Raw genomic sequence first — 17,551 nt, forward strand, 5'->3', positions numbered from 1 at the left:
AGGTTGTCTTGAACATACCATATCTTTACTGTGTTAGTCAAATGAAACCTTATCTCTTCTTGTCTCTTTTTCAGGATGCATCAACAGATCCTGTCCGAGTGCTCAGCTGGCTCCGCAGAGACCTGGAGCAAAGCACAGCCAGGTTCCGGGACTCAAGGTTCAAACCCGGAGAGACATCATTTGGGGAGGAAGTGGCCGTCCCGGGTGACCAATGCAAAGGTTTCGGTGTCGAGTATTACACCACCACCAACAAGGGCAGTCCAGGGAGACTGCATTTTGAGGTGACTCATGAGGAGAATCCTTCCCAGGGCCCTGGCACCCAAGTTTGTAATGGAAATTCTGTAGATGAAGTTTCCTTCTATGCCAACCGCCTCACAAACCTAGTCATAGCCATGGCCCGAAAGGAGATCAATGAGAAGATCCATGGCTTGGAAAACAAATGTGTCCATCAGTCATTCTATATGGGAGATGAGCCCACACCCCACAAAAGCCTGAGTACAGTAGCCTCGGAGCTGGTGGATGAGACTGTCTCTGCATGTTCCAACAACATGGCCAGCGACAAAGCTCCAGGCTCTGGAGACAGAGACCTGGGGTCCACACAGAGCCCCAGTTTGAGATACAAAAGCACTTTGAAGATCAAGGAGAGCACCAAGGATGGCAAGTGTCCCGATGACAAGCCTGGTTCCAAGAAGTCCTTCTTCTATAAGGAAGTATTTGAATCTCGGAATACAGGAGATGCCAGGGAAGGTGGAAGGCCCTTAGCTGGAGACAGAAAGCTGTTCAGGTGCCAGGACAGGACTGATGACTTTACAAACTCTGTCAGTCAAGGGATCATGACCTATGCCAATAGTGTGGTGTCTGACATGATGGTCTCCATCATGAAGACGTTGAGGATCCAGTTGAAAGACACGACCATTATCACTATGCTGCTGAAGAAGGTGCTGATCAAGCATGCAAAAGAGATCGTGTCCGATCTTATCGACTCCGTCATGAAGAACCTCCACAATGTCACAGGGAGCCTCATGACTGACTCAAACTTTGTCTCAGCTGTGAAACGAAGTCTCTTCTCTCACGGAAGCCAGAATGCCACAGATATCATGGACGCCATGCTGGGTAAGCTCTACAACGTGATGATTGCCAAGAAATTTCCTGATACCCTCACAAAAGCCAGGGACAAGTCTGAGAGTTATTCCCTCATCTCCATGAAAACAAGGGGTGACTCTAAGTACCCCAATGGGAAGTTTGCAATGAAATCTGAAGAAAAACTGAGAGAAAATTTGTTTTCTGCATGCAAACCAGAGAAAGAGAAGACTTGCGCTGAAACTCTGGGTGAACACATAATTAAGGAGGGACTGACCATGTGGCACAAAACTCAGAAAGATTGTAAGTCCCCAGGTTTCGAGCATGCTTCATTTGGAGCTTCTAACAAACAGTGCAACCCTCCTCCAGACGTTTCCTCTAAGTGTCCGGATCCTTGTGACTTCACCCCCCTTCCACAGCAACCAGAAAATTTTGAAAATTTTATGTGTGATTCAGACTCCTGGGCCAAGGACCTGATTGTATCTGCCCTGCTTCTGATTCAGTACCACCTGGCCCAAGGAAGCAGAATGGATGCCCAGAGCTTCCTTGAAGCTGCTGCCAGCACCAGCTTCCCTACCACCAAGCCTCCTGTGGTTCATGATGAGTCCAGACTTAAGTCTCCTCATAAGATATGCAACCAAGAACAATCAGAAAAGAAAGATCTAATAAGTGTTATCTTCAATTTTATCCGGAATTTACTTAGTGAGACCATATTCAAGAGTAGCCCTAACCTCGAACCCAAGGCACCAGAACAGCAAGTTAAGGAAGAAGATATTAACCGCTATGAAAGGCCTATGACCCCTTCCCCTAAATTCTGTGACAAAGAGGAGGCTGGTGGTACCTTATCTGGACTAACCAAGATTGTCGCCAACCAGCTAGATGGTTCCATGAATGGACAGATGGTGGAACACCTGATGGATTCTGTGATGAAGTTGTGCCTCATTATTGCCAAGTCCTGTGACACTCCCTTAGCAGAGCTGGGGAATAAAAAGTGTGGGGATGCCAACAGGCCAAATTCTGCTTTCCCAGATAATTTATATGAGTGCTTACCAGTCAAGGGCACAGGGACAGCCGAGGCTCTCCTGCAGAATGCCTACCAAGCCATCCATAATGAACTGAGAGGTCTGTCAGGACAGCTGCCCGAAGGATGTGAAATACCCAAGGTGATTGTCAGCAACCACAATCTGGCTGACACCGTTCAGAACAAGCAGCTCCAAGCTGTCCTGCAGTGGGTAGCCGCCTCAGAGCTCAATGTCCCTATTTTGTACTTTGCTGGCGATGACGAAGGGATCCAGGAGAAGGTAAGGAAGACCAGAAAGCTTTCTGAGGGTTAACTTGGGTTTTACAGTCTGTCTGTTTTCTAAATGGGAACACAGCCACAAGAAAAGAAGTGAGATAGAATTTAAAGATGATGCCTCTTGGCAGAGATAAAGGGAAGGGAAGGTTGGATCTTGACCCATCAGAAACACATCAGAGGGAAGCAGAAAGGATGGATGTTTTTCTGTTTCTGCATTTATTGATGGCAGTGCACAAATGAAGAGCCTCCAGGAAGACTTCATGTAGGAATTAGAGTAAGGTCTGGACTTTAGGCTGACTTTGTGTTTTCCTTTTTTCTTTATTTGTTGTGTGTACATGTATGTGTATGAGTGCACATGTGCATGTGGAGGCCAGAAGACAACATTGTTTCCCTCAATCACACTCCAGCTCTCTGAACTTGGATCTTACCAATTCAGCTAAACTGGCTGCCCAGTGAGCCCCAGGGATCCTCCTGCCCCAGGGATCCTCCTGTCGCTACTTCCCAGTGCTGGGATTATAGGCATGCCCTCCCTCACCCAGCTTTTTTATATGGGTTCTGGGGTATTAAACTCAGGTTCTCTTGTTTGTGTGGCAAGCACTTTACTGACTGAGCTATCTCCCCACCCTCTAGGCTGACTTTTGAATAGAGCAGAATTATTGAAAGCATGAACTTCTGATTCTGGAATGGTTGAAGAGGGAAACAGGGTTGGGATTTATGGACTTTTCTATTTTTATATTTATTTATTTTGCATATGATGTGTATATGCACACATGTGCACCAGTGAGTCACATCACACATATGGAGGTCAGAAAACAATTTGCGAGAATCACCTCTCTCCCTCCACATGTCGGTTCTGGGGATTGAACTCAAGTCATCTCCAACCACTGAGCCATCTCACAGCCTGATTTATGAACCTTTAAATCTGTCATGACTTTCTTAGACTGCCTTGTGGCATCTGTGATTTGGAGGGATTAAACAAATGATACTGTTATGGTCCAGGTTCTTGTACCTCTACAATAAATTGTACAGAGACACCTGGCTACTTTCGGGAAAGGAGATACTTTATTAAATACAGAAGAGCCAGCCTGGAGGTGTGCCAGATCTCCGCTTGTGATCTGGCTCCAAGGGGACAAGACGGGAGCCACAGCAGCTGTCTGTACCCCTTTGTGGGTTATTTACATGATACCTGCCTCTACCAAGTTTGCTTTTCGGGATATGTTCCTGTGGTTGAAATGAAGTCCAGATAAACTAAGGACTTCCAGACTTTTCCATGTTATCTCTTTTCATATGTTCACTTCTAGAATGCCCACCTCCCTATTTCCTGTTTTCCTGCCCTAGTTCCCCCAGTGAGAGTTGTGGTCTCAAAAATCTTTTAGAGTACAGAAGGATGAGGATCCATCTTCCATTGCTGCTTCTCTGCTGCTGATGGGTGTAGACCCTGCCTAAAAGGGACCACAAAACTCTCCCCCTGCTCTGTCCATGGGTTGAAGAGGAGGCTCCATATCAGGCTCTTGTCTTTTGGGGTCAGCTGCTGCTTGGTAGTTTTAGAGTGTTAGCAATTTTGGTTACAGTAATTGTTGGATTCTAGAAGATACAAGTTGTTATTAGGTTTAGGATACAAAGACCCAAAGCCTAAGCTGGAATCAAAAGTATGAGTCCTGAGCTACTGCTCTGTAGGTCCTTCTCTCCAGCTTTTAAGGAGGTCTCAGGCTGCAGGATATACAACCTTTGCATCCTTTAGACTGGGCATAACCTTGTTCACAGAATCCTGTAAGGTGTGTTGGACTTGCCCTAGGCTTATTATGTTGTCTGATTGGCCTCAGAGTCTAAGACCAGAAACAGCATGAGGAAGGGCCTTCCATGTAATAGCTCACAGGTGCTGAGGGTGATACTGGGTTTGGGAGCTTTTTTAAACTCTTGTGGGGGCATTTTTTGCCATTTTTCAGAATTGTGTGTATGTGTGTGTGTTCAACGGCTTGTTAGACCTGTTTAATAGTTTGGTTAAAAGTCCATTTGACTTTGCCTGGTGACTGTGACCGCCAAGCAGAATGTCTATAATATTTTATCCTTTAGGTCCTGGCTTACCTGTGATGCAAAGGATGGTCTGTTGGCACTCTCTAATGAGCAAGGGAGGCCAGACTTTGGGATTACTATCTTTAGGAGGATCTTTGCCACTTCAGTGGCCCTTCCAGTCCTAATGGAAAAAGCTTCCATTCAGCCAATGAAGGCATCTGCAAATACCAACAGACATTTGAAGTTGGCACAAGTGAGCACAGGAGAAAGGCCAATTTGCCTATCCTCCCCTGGATAAGTGCTTCTCCTCTAGTTCAAACAGTGGAGGAGGAAGACAACGACCAGCGTGTAGCCTGACATACATTTTTTTTCCCACTGTGGAGACTAGTCCTGCCCTGAGGACAGTCAAGTTACCATTTCTAGGGTGGTATATCTTTCAAAGTGGAATGTGTCATATATCCCCTTAATTGTTTTCCACTGGAGGACCTGGGGTAATAGTATTTTATTCCCCATATAGATTCGTGATTCACCTTATACACTTTGGTTTTATCTCATCCATCTTTTCCATCTTTGGGGAGATCTGTAAGGCTGTCTTTTTTTGTTTGTTTGTTTCTCTGCCAGTCTGTTTCCTTGGGCAGTATCAGGAATGTCCTTCTGGTGGCCTTTACTGTGGATGATTACCACTTGAGCCTTATGTTCTCCATTTAGAACCTAACTGCTCCCATAAGTAAATTTTATCTCCACTGGATTATCCAGAGGATGTCCACTTAAGTTGGCTCAGCTGGGGCACACGTGGAGCTTGAGTACTCAAGTGTGCCTGATGAAAAAAACTTTGCATGGTTGAAAGTGAGGCAAGATTTAGGGTGCCACAAGATTTGATAGTTACCTCTGGGTTGTCTAGGAGGGTTGTTTGATCTTTTGTCAGTCTACTTCCAGTTAACCAAAGATGACCTTTAATTTTAGTGTAGCCTTTCTGGGATGGGGTGTAGGGGCTTCTCATGGTTGCCTTCCCCTCCCCCTTCTAAATAGCTTAGAAGCTTCTTCAACCTGCAGTGCCATGGCCGCCACAGCTCTTAGGGGGCCATCCTAATGACCAGGCATCTAATTTCTTTTGAAAAATATGCTACAGGCCTCAGTTCTGTCCCTAGGCATTGGGTTAATGCCCCAAGGGCAAAACTTTGCTTTTTTAGCATCAAATAACAAGAAGGGCTTTTGAAAATTGGGCATGCCATGCTGGGGCTCCTAGGAGTGCCTACTATATCTGATTAATGCTGGGGCTCCTAGGAGTGCCTACTATATCTGATTAGTGCTGGGGCTCCTAGGAATGCCTACTATATCTGATTAAAGCTGGGGCTCCTAGGAGTGCCTGCTATATCTGATTAAAGCTGTGTTCCAGCTGACCATTCCTGTTAGGGGCTCAGAATCGTTCCTTTGATAGCTTTGTTAGTCCCAAATTAGGAATCCAGATTTGACAAAAATTCAGCCATCAGAAGGATCAAAGCTGTCTGTCTTTGGTGGAACTAGTTCAATTATGGCTCTAACTTGAGATGGGGAATTGTTATGTCCCCAGAGTCAAAATATATTATACTTCCTGGGGAATTATCTGGGCCTTTGAGGGGAAGAGACTTAGTAGCTTTGAGAGGCTAAGAAGTTTAAGATTCTGGTGGGGGGGGTTGTTTTTTTTTTTTAATGTATGAGTGTTATGCCTGCATGCGTGTAAGTGCACCCATGTCGTGCAGTGCCTGTGGAGGGCAGGAGAGGGTGTTGGATACCCTGGAACTACAGTTACCAATGATTGTTAGCTGCCATGTGAGTGCTGGGATTTGAACCTGGACCCTCTGCAAGAGCAACCCAGTGCTCTTAACCATTGAGCCATCTCTCCAACCCCTCTGATAGTATTTTTATCTGAGCTTTCCGTGGTAGGGCCAAAATATCTACATATTGTAGGATTGTTCCTGATAAAGCTAGGTTCTAAGATATTTTTCTAGTGCTTCAGGAAAAAGGTGTGGGCTGTGAACCCTCAAGGAAGGACTGTCCAAGTATACTGCTGCTGAATTTCAGTGACTGCGTCCTCCCATTCAAAAGTAAACATGCACCAAGAGTCAGGGTGCAAAGGAATGTGAAAAGGGGCATCTTTTAAGTCTCACCCTGTAAACCATTTTGTAGACTCAGGGACCAGAGACAGAAGAGTATGGGGATTAGCCACCAGAGGCTACAGTGGGATTATTACTTCATTGACAAGCCTAAGGTCCTGCACATTTGGAATCCTCCATTTGGCTTGACTGCCAGAGGGATTGGGGTGTTACTTAGGGACTGGCAAGTGACCAGTAAGTCATGCTTTAGAAAATTTTTAATGATAGGCCATAATCCTAGGTTAGCTCTCTCTAAATAGATACTGTTTTTTTTCACTGGAATAACTTGCACCAGGTTTTGATTGGGCAAGCTGTATTAGCTCTGCCAGGATCCTAATATCTCAAACAGTTGAGTCCACCTTTGTTAGAATACTATGTTTGAGGGGTTCTTTCTATCCCTACTATCTCTATAAATGGAAAGTTTCCGAAAATGAGGTGAGGACTGAGTAAACGGCCCCAGTATCTACATGTAGATTGTAACTTTCTCTCCTGTCATAACTAGGGTAACCTCAGGTTCTTCAGCCTGTTCCCCAGGCACCTTCAGTTCTGTAAGGTGGCCATGATGTTGGGAAATGGCCCCTTCCTACTCTGAGAATTGGGACTCCACCTTCCAGTGCCAGGCCCTTGGGTCCTTACATGTCAGACATGGCTTGCGGGTGGGGAGTGCAGTCCCTGTGGTCTGGACTTTTGTACTTGAAGCAGGTGTGGGATGATCTTCCTCCTGTTGTGGCAAGGAACTGAACTTTTGGGTCTCTTCATCATCTGTTTTCCATGGGCTGTGGGCCAGTTTCATTGGGATTCCCTCACCACATAGAGGCTGGATCCAGGCACTCTCAGGCAATCTGCTATGTTCTCAGCATCTGAGGCCAGAACGGCCACTCTCAGGCTGTCTGCTAAGGTCTCTAAATTTATTTTTAATAGGTAATGTGGATGCAAGTTCAAAACCCAAAAGTGAAAAAGGAGGCACACCAAAGGTCAGGGGTCTCCCTCATTCATATCGCTTACCTATTGCCCTCCCTGCAAAGTAAAACTATTCTCATCTATTTCTTGTTTATTCTTCCAGAAATACATATGCATGTACAAGTACAACTATGTATATTTATATCTTTTTCAAAAATTCATAAATGATTACAAAAATATTATATAATATACATATATATAAAGATACATCTTCAGCATATTAGAGACATCACAAGTTTTAGGTTTGGTTTTGGTTTGGTTTAGGGTTTTTGCTTGTTTTCTTTTTGAGACAGGATTTTGCTATGTAGCTCAGGCTGACCTTAGACTAACTATAGAGCCCAAACTGGCCTCAAAATTGAGACCCTCCTGCCTTAGCCGCCTGAGTATGGGAACTATAGGCATGTAATACCCTGCCCAGTGTCATTGGTTTGGGGGTTGCTGTTTTTTCGTGTTAGTTTGATTTCATCATACAGCATTGAGTCAAATATAGCATGGTTTTTCCTTTTAATTTTTTTTCTGGATTTTGCTTCAGATTTTAATACTTTCAAATTTTTAAAAGATATTTAAGACTGATTTTTTGTAGATATTTGAATATAAGGTAGAAAGAAGATAAAGGGATACAATCTTTCATTTCTTCCCAGTTGGCTACCACCTGATTCTTTTTCTTAACTTTCTATTCTGTACCATTAAAGTATCCATTTCCATCTATTCTTGGACCAGTGTCATACACTCTTTTACAGTAGTTCTACAATATTTTAAAGTATCTGATAGACTGAAGACTTAGTTATCTGAGTCAATTTTTTAGATAGTTGTAGAAGTTACTTTTCTCCTTGCTATAGCCAAAGCCTGACAAGAAACAACTAAGGGAGGAAGGGTTTATTTTGTCTCACAGTTTAAGAAGGGAAGAGCCCAGTGTGTAGGGCATGCCTTTAATCCCAGCACTCAGAAAGCAAGACAGGTACATGTCTGTGTGAGTTCAAAGCCAGTCTAGTCTTCATAGTGAGTTCCAGACTAGCCAGGACTACATAGAAAGACCCTGTCTCAAAAAATAAGAGGGGCTACAAAAAGCAGATCTAGCCGGTTATGTGAGTCTGCCCTCCGGAAACAGAGAGAAGACAGGAAGTGTGGCCAGACTAAGAAACTTCAATGCCCCTCCCCAGACTCGCTTCCTTCAGCAAGGCTCTATCTCCTACTAAAGATTCCACAGCCTTCCAAAACAATGCTACAGACCAAGTGCACCAGGACATGAGCCTGTGGGAATGGTCCACATTCGAACCACAACACTGTGCTTACCTGTTTATGGTTTTTACCTGCCTCCTCTCCAATGACAATCACTAACCCATCTTTCTACCATTAATGCTTCTCTTTTCCTTGACTTTTGATCAGTCAGTGGAGCTATCCAGTACATACTTTCCCACCTGGCTCTTTACAGTTCCCATATTGTTTATGAGACTCATTCATGTTGTCTGTATTAGTAATTCATGTCTTTGTATTGCTGAACAGTATTTCATATTATGAATATACATTTTGTCTACTCATAGGTTAATGGACATTTGAATTGTTTCAGCTATTACAGATAATGCTACTGTGAGCCTTTCCATGTAAGTCTTTGTGTAGCTGTGTTTTCATCAGCCTCAGGTGGATAGTCAGGAGTGGAATTGCTGTATCTTGTAATATGGGAAATTTCCTAAGAAATTGTCAGCTGGGTATGATGATGCCTACTTGTAACCTACTAGTACATGGGAGACTGGGATAGGAGGATCAGAAATGTGAGGCCAGCATGAGCTATGTAGGAAATCTGAGGTTAGCCTGAGCTATATAGTAAGACCCTGCATCAAAAATGAAGACTGTGAAACTTGTTTTCTAAAGCACTGGGCCATTTTACAGTCTCACTCAAAGGTGATTTTCAGTTTCTCCCATTTTCCTCAACAGTCACTCATCTATTTTAGGCATTATAGTGTTAACGCATTATGGATTGATATGATATACATAAATTAAATGACCAGGGTTATTGAACATTTTTATGAATTAATTTATCCATTCATGTATACCTTTTTTTGGTCTTTTTGAGACAGGGTCTCCCTGGAGCCCCAGTTGGCCTGGCACTTGCTACGTAGACCAGGCTGGCTTTGTAGTCACAGAGATCTGCCTGCCTCGCCTCCTAAGTGCTGGGACTAAAGGTGTGCGCCACCACGCCTGGCTTTCGTGTATACCTTTGATGCAACCAGTTGTCTATATGTCTCTACAAATCTTTTGTCCCCTTTCTGATTGAGTTGTTTTCTTCTTGTTTGGAGTTGTTAGAGATTTTTTAATTTGTTTCTTGAGGCAGAGTCTTGAGACATCCTTTCTTATGGCTGAGGATGACCTTGAACTCCTGATCCTCTTTGAGCATGTGTGAGGCCCCAGTGTTTAGATTGCAATTTTTGCCACTACGCCCAGTGTGTGTGGTGCTACAGATTGAACCAAAGGACTTCATGAGTGCTACACAAGCTCTTTGCCAACAGAGCTACACCCACTTTATGTATGCTACAAACAAGTCCTTTATCAGATATCACTTGGGACATTTTTAAATAGCGAAGTCTAAGTCCTGTTTATCTGATGTATCACTTTTTGCCTTTGCTGTCTATCTTTTTTGTTTGTTTTAAAGACAAGACCTCATGGATCCCAGACTGGCCACAAACTCCTCTATGTAACTAAAGTTGAGTTTGAACCTCCGATCCTCCTGCCTCCACCTCCTGACTGCTAAAGCTATATGCTTTTTGGTTTTGGTTTTTGTTTTTTGGGGTGTTTTTGAGACAGGGTTTCCCTGTGGCCCCAGCTGGACTGGAACTCACTATGCAGACCAGGCTGGACTTGAACTCACAGAGATCCACCTGCCTCTGCCTCCTGGGTGCTGGGACTAAAGGAGTGCGCCACCACGCCTGGCTTCAGCTGTATGCTTTTTATATCATATCTAATATGAATAATTTCTGCCTAACCATTGGTTCTTTTCTGTTTCTTTGCTACACTGGGCTTAAAGCTGGAGTTTCACACATATAAGGCAAGACACTCTACCACTGAGCTGTATCCCAGCCCTTATCAGTGATTCTTGATACATCTGAAGATGTATCTGTCACAACAGAGAAGTTGCTTGCTGTAGCTGTCTAGTGGAATAGAAGACTAAAAATATAAACGCCCTACAGTGCACAGGACAGCATCACAGCAAAGAGCTGCCTGTCCTATGACTGAATAGCACTGAGAGTTAGAAACCTGGCTGACCTTAGGTCCTGGGGACTTTACCCCTTGTTTTCCTCTGTTAATGTTAGCTCTTTGACTCTGTGTGTCTGTGTGCTCTTGCAGTGTTCTCAGTGCTAGGGATCAAATCCAGGGCCTCCAGCTGCTAGGCAAGTGCTCTACGCATGACAGGCAAGTGCTCTGCCACCGAGCTACAGCTCCACCCGAGGAAAATGTACTTTGAGCTAACTTTTGCGTACAATACCATGATGGGGACAAATGTATTCCTTCATATGAAGAGTCATTTGAAGGAATGAGCAGTGGGTATTCGACCCCTCTGAATTATCCATCCCCTTCACTAAGAGGTCAGCTGGCCATAGTGCTAGAGTCAAGCTTTAGTGGTTGTGTGTTACATTTTTTCCTGTATTTCTCATAACTCACATCATCATGTCTGTAAGCTGTATATAGTTGGGTCACATCCTGTCTGCATGGACCAAATTAGGGCCTAGCTGCTGATTGCCTAATTTGTTGTTACATTCGGTCTTATGTCTGCAAGTTTATTATTTTCTTTCTTCTAATTTTCTGTTTTGTTTTGTTTTCCTTTTATGCCTCTTTTTGGTTTATTTGAACACTTTAAAAAATATTTTATTTTTATTTTGTGTGTATCCATGTATTGCCTGCATGTAGGTAAATGCACCCGTGTCGTGCAAATGCCCGTGGAGGTCAGAAGAGGCTGTCGGATCATCTGGGACTGGAGGTACAGACAGTTGTTAGCTGCCATGTGGGTGCTGGGATTTGAATCCAGGTCCTTCTGCAAGAACAACCAGCATTCTTAATTGCTGAGCCATCTCTCCAGCCCTTATTTGAACATTTTTTAATGTTACATTTTAATTTCTCTATTGTGATTTTTGTGAGTTGTTTGGTTTAGGTTTTTAAGATAGTGTCTCACTGTGTTGCACAGGCATGTGTGTTAACACTTATTTTAAAGGGCAACTTTAGATGCTAGAACCAGGGCTTCCGTGGTACTGCCGCTTTCCTTCTGGTACGGTGTCCTCTCAAGAACACCCTCAGTGATTCTTCTGGAACACTTTTTTTTTTTTTTTTGTAGAGGAGGGCAATGAATCCTGTTAGCCTTTAATCTGAGGATGTATTGTTGAATTTGTCCTAGAGGTCAAACCCAAGGCTTGGCACATGCTACATCTGTATGAAAATATCATTTGACTTTCATTCCTAAGGTGTGTTCCTGCTCCATGAAGAATTCTGGTTTGGCCTTTTCTGTTAGCATTTTTTTTCTTCTTTTTCATGTGTATGTGTATGTTGTGCATGGGTGTATATATGCATTCACATGTGTGTGGGTGCACATGTGTATGTGGGTACATGTATACAGATGTGTGTCTGTAAGCCCGAGGTTGATGTTGGGCTTCTTCTTGGTTACTCTTCCACTTTATTCTTTGAGGCAAGGCCTCTCCATCATACCCACTTGCTGAGACACTGGTCTAACTAGCTAGTTTGCTTCTGGGAATTTCCAGTCTCTGTCTTCTGGGGCTAGAGTTACAGGCTGGCTGCTACACCTATCTAGCATTTACATGGGTTCTGGGGATCTGAACTCCCGTCCTCCTCTTAGTGCTTTAACCACTGAGTCATATGTATCACTTCCTTCTGGCCACTGTGTGTCACTTGAATTGTTGTTCCCCTTTGAGTGAGACTCTGGTTTTCTCTGGCTGCCTTCAGGGTTGGGAATGTTGCTCAGTGAGAGTGTTGAATGTTTGCCTAGTATGTGCCAAAAAAAAAACCTGCCTTAATGTATTTTAAATTTATGTGAATGTGTGTCTCTGCATGTACAAATGCATGTGGTACCTATGGAGGTCAGAAGAGGGCATCAAATCTCCTGCAGCTGGAATTACAGGCAATTATCAACTAACTGACATCAGTGGTAGAACCTGAACTCGAGTCCTGCTCTTAAGTGCTGAGCCATAGTGCTCCAGACCCAAAAGTTGCTTTTTAAAGCTAGGTGTGGTAGTAGCCAGCACTTGGAGGGAGGATCACCATGAGTTTGAGGCCAGCCTGGGCTACAGTGAAGATCCTGTCTTATAAAAACAAAACTAGTTTTGCACAATGTAACGTGATTGTGATAGGTCTTTGAGTGAATTCCATTGGGATTTGTTTTATTTTAGGAATGCCGAGCTGCTTGGCTTTGCAGGTTTGCATCTTTAGGCCATGTTCCTTCAGATGCTTTTCCTGAGCTCTACCTTTGTCCTCTCCTTTGGGATTCTAAGGATGTGAATGTTGACCCTTTGGGGACTGCTCACAGGCCCTGAGCTCTGTTTAGTCTGTCTGCAGCGGTGGCTAACTTCTTTATCTTCCTTGTTTCACACATCGGAAACCCTTTTATTTTTAGATTTTTAATGTAATTTTAGCTCTAAATTCTCCACTTTGTTCTCCTATATACCTCTTATTTCTTTGCTGAAACTTTTATCTTTTTTTTTTTCTTCTTTTTTCAGAACTGGGGATTGAACCCAGGGCCTTTCACACACTAAACAAGTGTTCCGCCACTGAGCTATACCTATCAACTCTTTTTACCTTTGAGAGAAGAATCTCACTAAGTTACTCAGGCTAGCTTTGAATTCATTCTATAGCCCAAGCTGGCCTTGAACTTGCAGAAGCCCTGCCTCAGCCTCCCCAAGTTAGCTGGGATGACAGGCCTTTGCTACCAGGCCTGGCTTGTTTTTTTTTTGACTTTTTGAAACTGTATAGCCCTTGTTGACCTGGAACTCACCTTATAGACCATGCTGACCTCAAACTTAAGAGATTCTGCTGCCTCTGCCTTCTGAGTCCTGCAGTTACGGACAAACATCACCACTCCCAACAAAACTCCATCTTTCTCATCTCAAGAATATTCACACGTATTTCTGTTTCTGTCACAGAAATTTCTATTTCTGAAAAATTTTTGAGTTATCTGACTTTCTATGCTTTCTTATAGTCAAGAGCAGATGCTCAAAATAAAAGCGTTATGCCTGGATTATGCTGCCCTTCAGAATTCAGGTGAATGTCAGGGTACTATGTGCACGACAGAACAGGAGCTTCACCTCATCTTCCTCATTGTGGACTTGCAAAGAGCACTGAACTTGGAGTTCTGAGGCCTGGGTGTAAGTTCTGCTCTGTGAATTACAAGCAGCAGCATCTTCACCTCTGTGGGCACCATCTCCCAGGGTGGAACCGATCACCGGGGCACCTCCTGCTGCAGCGTTATGGAGTTCTGTGGTTTATGGGGTGTGCAGAATGCCGTCCTCAGTTGCCATCACATATTTTCTCTCACACTCATTGGTCTTAGGACGACAGCGGTAGGCTGTTCACTTGTCCCGGTGCTGTGACAAAATACTCTGACTAAAGCAAACTACGGAAGGAAGGGTTTATGTGGGCTCACGGCTCCGGGGTGCATTCATCATGGCAGCAGGAGCCAGAGGCAGCTGGTCACATTGCATCTGCAGTCAGGAAGCAGAGAGAGAGATGGATGCTCCTGCTTGGCTCGCTTCCTTCATATACAGTCTGGGACTGCAGCCCATGGAACGTGTAGCCCATGTTCAGAGTGGGTCTTCCCACGCCAGTTAACTTACTCTAGAAAAGTCCTCACAGATATGCTCAGAGATTGGATTCCAAACCAATTCTAGATCCTGTCTAGATGACAGTGTGTATAAACCCCAAGTACAGACGTTTATAATATTAGAGTGAGTTTAGAACCTTAGAATTCTTGAGGAACAAGAGCAGTATTGGCAAAGGCCCACTTGGTGTGTCATCTTTTAGGGAAAATGGCAAGATTTGACTCAGGGTGAATTCACATTTTTCCATACTAAGAACAGGTGGATATTAACCCTTCTTTGAATTATGAGTGATGATACCAACTTCCTTCCCTCAAACAGGCCAGCAAACCACAGGTCAGAAGGTCTTCCCAGGCTGGGGATGTGGCTCAGTGGTAAAAAGCTGAGAGCAAGCACAAGGCCCTGGCTTCTATCCCCAGGACCACAAAAACAAAAAAAAACAAACAACAACAACAAAAAAAACCCACTATTTTAAGGGGCTGGAGGGATGGCTGAGCAGTTAGAGCACTGGCTGCTCTTTCAGAGGGTCCAGGTTTGGTTCCCAGCACGTGCATGGCAGCCAACAACCATCTATAACTCCAGTTTCAGGGGATCCAACACCCTCTTCTGACCTCCAGGGACATTGCACAACACAGGTGCACTTACATACATGCAAGTAAACACTCATACACATAAAAATAATTTTTTTTAACCATTTTAGTGTAGCACAATGGCTCATGCCTATAATCCTAGCATTTGGGAGGTGGAGGCAGGGAGGAGGATCAGGAGTTTGAGGCCAGCCTGAACTACCTGAACACCTGCATCAGAGAGAGGGAGGGAAGGAGGGAGGGGGAAGAAGAGTGGAGAGGAGGGGAAAAAGCGGGGAGAGGGCGGAGCAGAGAAGAGAGATGCTGCAGTTGGTTCCCGCCCACCAGCTTCTTGGTTCTAGCCTTGGTGGGTTCTTTCCTACAGCAGATGGCCTGCCCGGCCTCGAGACGCTCTAACCCTCCATCACCTTCTCTCCGTTTTCCACAGCTGCTTCAGCTCTCAGCCGCTGCCGTGAAGAAAGGCCGCAGCGTTGGGGAGGTCCTGCAGTCAGTGCTTCGTTACGAGAAGGAGCGACAGCTGGATGAGGCGGTGGGAAACGTCACACGGCTGCAGCTGCTGGACTGGCTGATGGCAAACCTGTGATTGGGGCCCACGCACTGCACCCGGTGTTCCAGCAGTGGGCCCAGCCCTGTCCCTGCCGTCTTCCCTCACCCCCCCTCCCTACCTCCCAGAGCCCTCACATACCTTCACACCACTCACACCAGACACGTCATCTAATGCTACTCACTGGATTTTGCAGATTTTCTTGTCTGTGCGAGCAAGGACGCAAATTAAAAGATTACAATTAAAGGGCTACATGAGTTTGGCTTCCTTGAGGGTGGGGCAAGAGGGCAAGGCTGCAGCAAGATTAGAACTACTCAGAAGAGGGCCGAGGCAGAATGACACTGCACAAGAGGCCGAGAAACAAGCCCCGGGCACTCAGTTCCCTGCGTGTCCCCCACTGTGAGCCGCCATGCACAGATCCCTCCTTCATACTCTTCCCTTAAAATAAGCCCCAATTCCGCACGAATTCATTTCTATCTTTTTTTAAAACACTGTGTAGTAGCCAGTGGAAATCGTGCTCATTATGGTGTAGAGGACCCGGCCTCTTGTCTTTGCTGAGCTTTGCAGGACTGTGGCACACCTCTGACTTTATCCATAGTTCAGTTCAAGGTAGAGCCAAAGCTGGCCCCAAGGGCTGGGAGAGAGTACTTGCCTAGCATGTGTGAGGTGGTAGGTTTCATCGTAGTTCACAGCTGCCTATAACTCCAGCTCCAGGAGATCCTGGAGTCTTCTGATAATCTGACAGAAGGCTCCTCTGATACCTGCAAATATGATGCACGCATGCGCGCGCGCACACCCACCCGTGCACACTCGAGCGTAATAATTGTAGGTTGGAAATCAAGCCACGGCATGAGGTCAAAGTTGAGGTAAGGGAGATCTATTTTACGGCCAGGCTGTCCCCGCACCCAGGGAGTGCATACAGAAAGCAGCCGGGAAGGGAGTTTGCAAGGACCTTTCATACACACTCCCATGGTTTGCAGAAGCAGGAATACAAGGGACCAATTATGGTTCGAACTCAAGTACATATTTGCATAAGTCAAAGTTCACAGTTGTTTTTCATCTTAGACCAATTAAATTGTTTTCCTACCCCCAGAGCAAGCATCTTGGCAGGACATGTGATCAATTTCCAGGAACTCTCAAACGGGGGGTGGGGGGGTGGGTTTCCGGGAAACTGGAACATAACTAGGCCAAGTCATGTAAGGTGACAAGATGGACATCCTCTAGTCAGGGGCCTGCTATAATAATGTTACAGGCCTAGACTGAGACGAGCACAGAACCCCAAAGGCTAAAACAGGAGGCCGTTTATTGTACCAGTACAGTGACCCAGAGAGCTATTTCTCTAAAGCAGGGCCCTAAACTACGAAAAATTAAGCTTTTTCTTCTTTTTCACTTTCTCATGTCTCTTATAGACGGTAGACATTATGATTGGTTTTCCTTAAAACTCTGTAAGGCTACAAAGCGGCTGGAACACTAGGGAAGGAGGGACACCTTGAGGGCCTGAACAGGAGACACGCAGTCATGTGGGTTCACACAGACCTCATTCGTGCTTTTGCTATTACAATCTTGAAATAAGATTTTAAGATAAAATAAAATAAATCCTATTTTTTAAAAAAAAGTCAGGTGTGATAGAGCATACTTGTTTATAATCCCAGCACTAGGGAGGTGGAGACCATCAGATCCCTGGGGCTCAAAGGATAACCAGCCTACTCAGCAATTTCCAGTCCAGTGAGAGTGTTTCTAAAAACCAGATGGATAGCACCTAAGGGATGACACCCCAGGTTGCTGTCTAACCTCCATGTGTACCCCACACACACACCCATAGCAAAACAAATCCTGATTGACATGAACAAGATCTGATTTTATTTTGAATTCCATTAATGATGCCATAACATTAACACTGGCCCTACACACACACACACACACACACACACACACACACCCTTAAAAAGTGAGTTCAGGTACAAGGACATTCCACCTCCTCTTATTGGAGGAATCATGCCATCATGACAACTCTATGAATAGAGTTTTGATTTTTTTTTTTTTTTTTTTTTTTTTTTTTTTTAAAAAAAAAAAAAAAAAAAAAAAAAAAAAGAGGACGATAAATCTTTCACTGTGATATATCAAAATAA

General features: G+C 44.5%; 2 protein-coding genes across 4 annotated transcripts in view; one reads left to right on the forward strand and one right to left on the reverse strand.

Annotated features, from left to right (window-relative positions):
• The window catches only part of Akap3 (A-kinase anchoring protein 3), a 31,250-nt gene extending 14,769 nt beyond the window's left edge, over nt 1-16,481 (forward strand). For 2 of the 3 annotated variants that reach the window (XM_008825455.2, XM_008825456.2), the window contains exons 3-4: nt 75-2,381; nt 15,306-16,481. In XM_008825455.2, the coding sequence (XP_008823677.1) occupies nt 75-2,381; nt 15,306-15,461 (2,463 nt within the window). In that variant the 3' untranslated portion in view covers nt 15,462-16,481. Of the gene's footprint in view, nt 1-74; nt 2,382-13,675; nt 13,842-15,305 lie in introns of all 3 variants that reach the window. The other variant, XR_003848166.1, reaches the window with a different exon arrangement.
• Nucleotides 15,603-17,551, reverse strand: part of Dyrk4 (dual specificity tyrosine phosphorylation regulated kinase 4) — a 36,151-nt gene continuing 34,202 nt past the window's right edge. Inside the window, exon 13 of the mRNA XM_008825514.1 lies at nt 15,603-15,628. Within this exon, the coding sequence (XP_008823736.1) occupies nt 15,603-15,628 (26 nt within the window). The remainder of the gene's footprint in view (nt 15,629-17,551) is intronic.

Source organism: Nannospalax galili, unplaced genomic scaffold (genome assembly GCF_000622305.1).
Source record: "Nannospalax galili isolate Female #2095 unplaced genomic scaffold, S.galili_v1.0 scaffold589, whole genome shotgun sequence".
NCBI lineage: Eukaryota > Metazoa > Chordata > Mammalia > Rodentia > Spalacidae > Nannospalax > Nannospalax galili.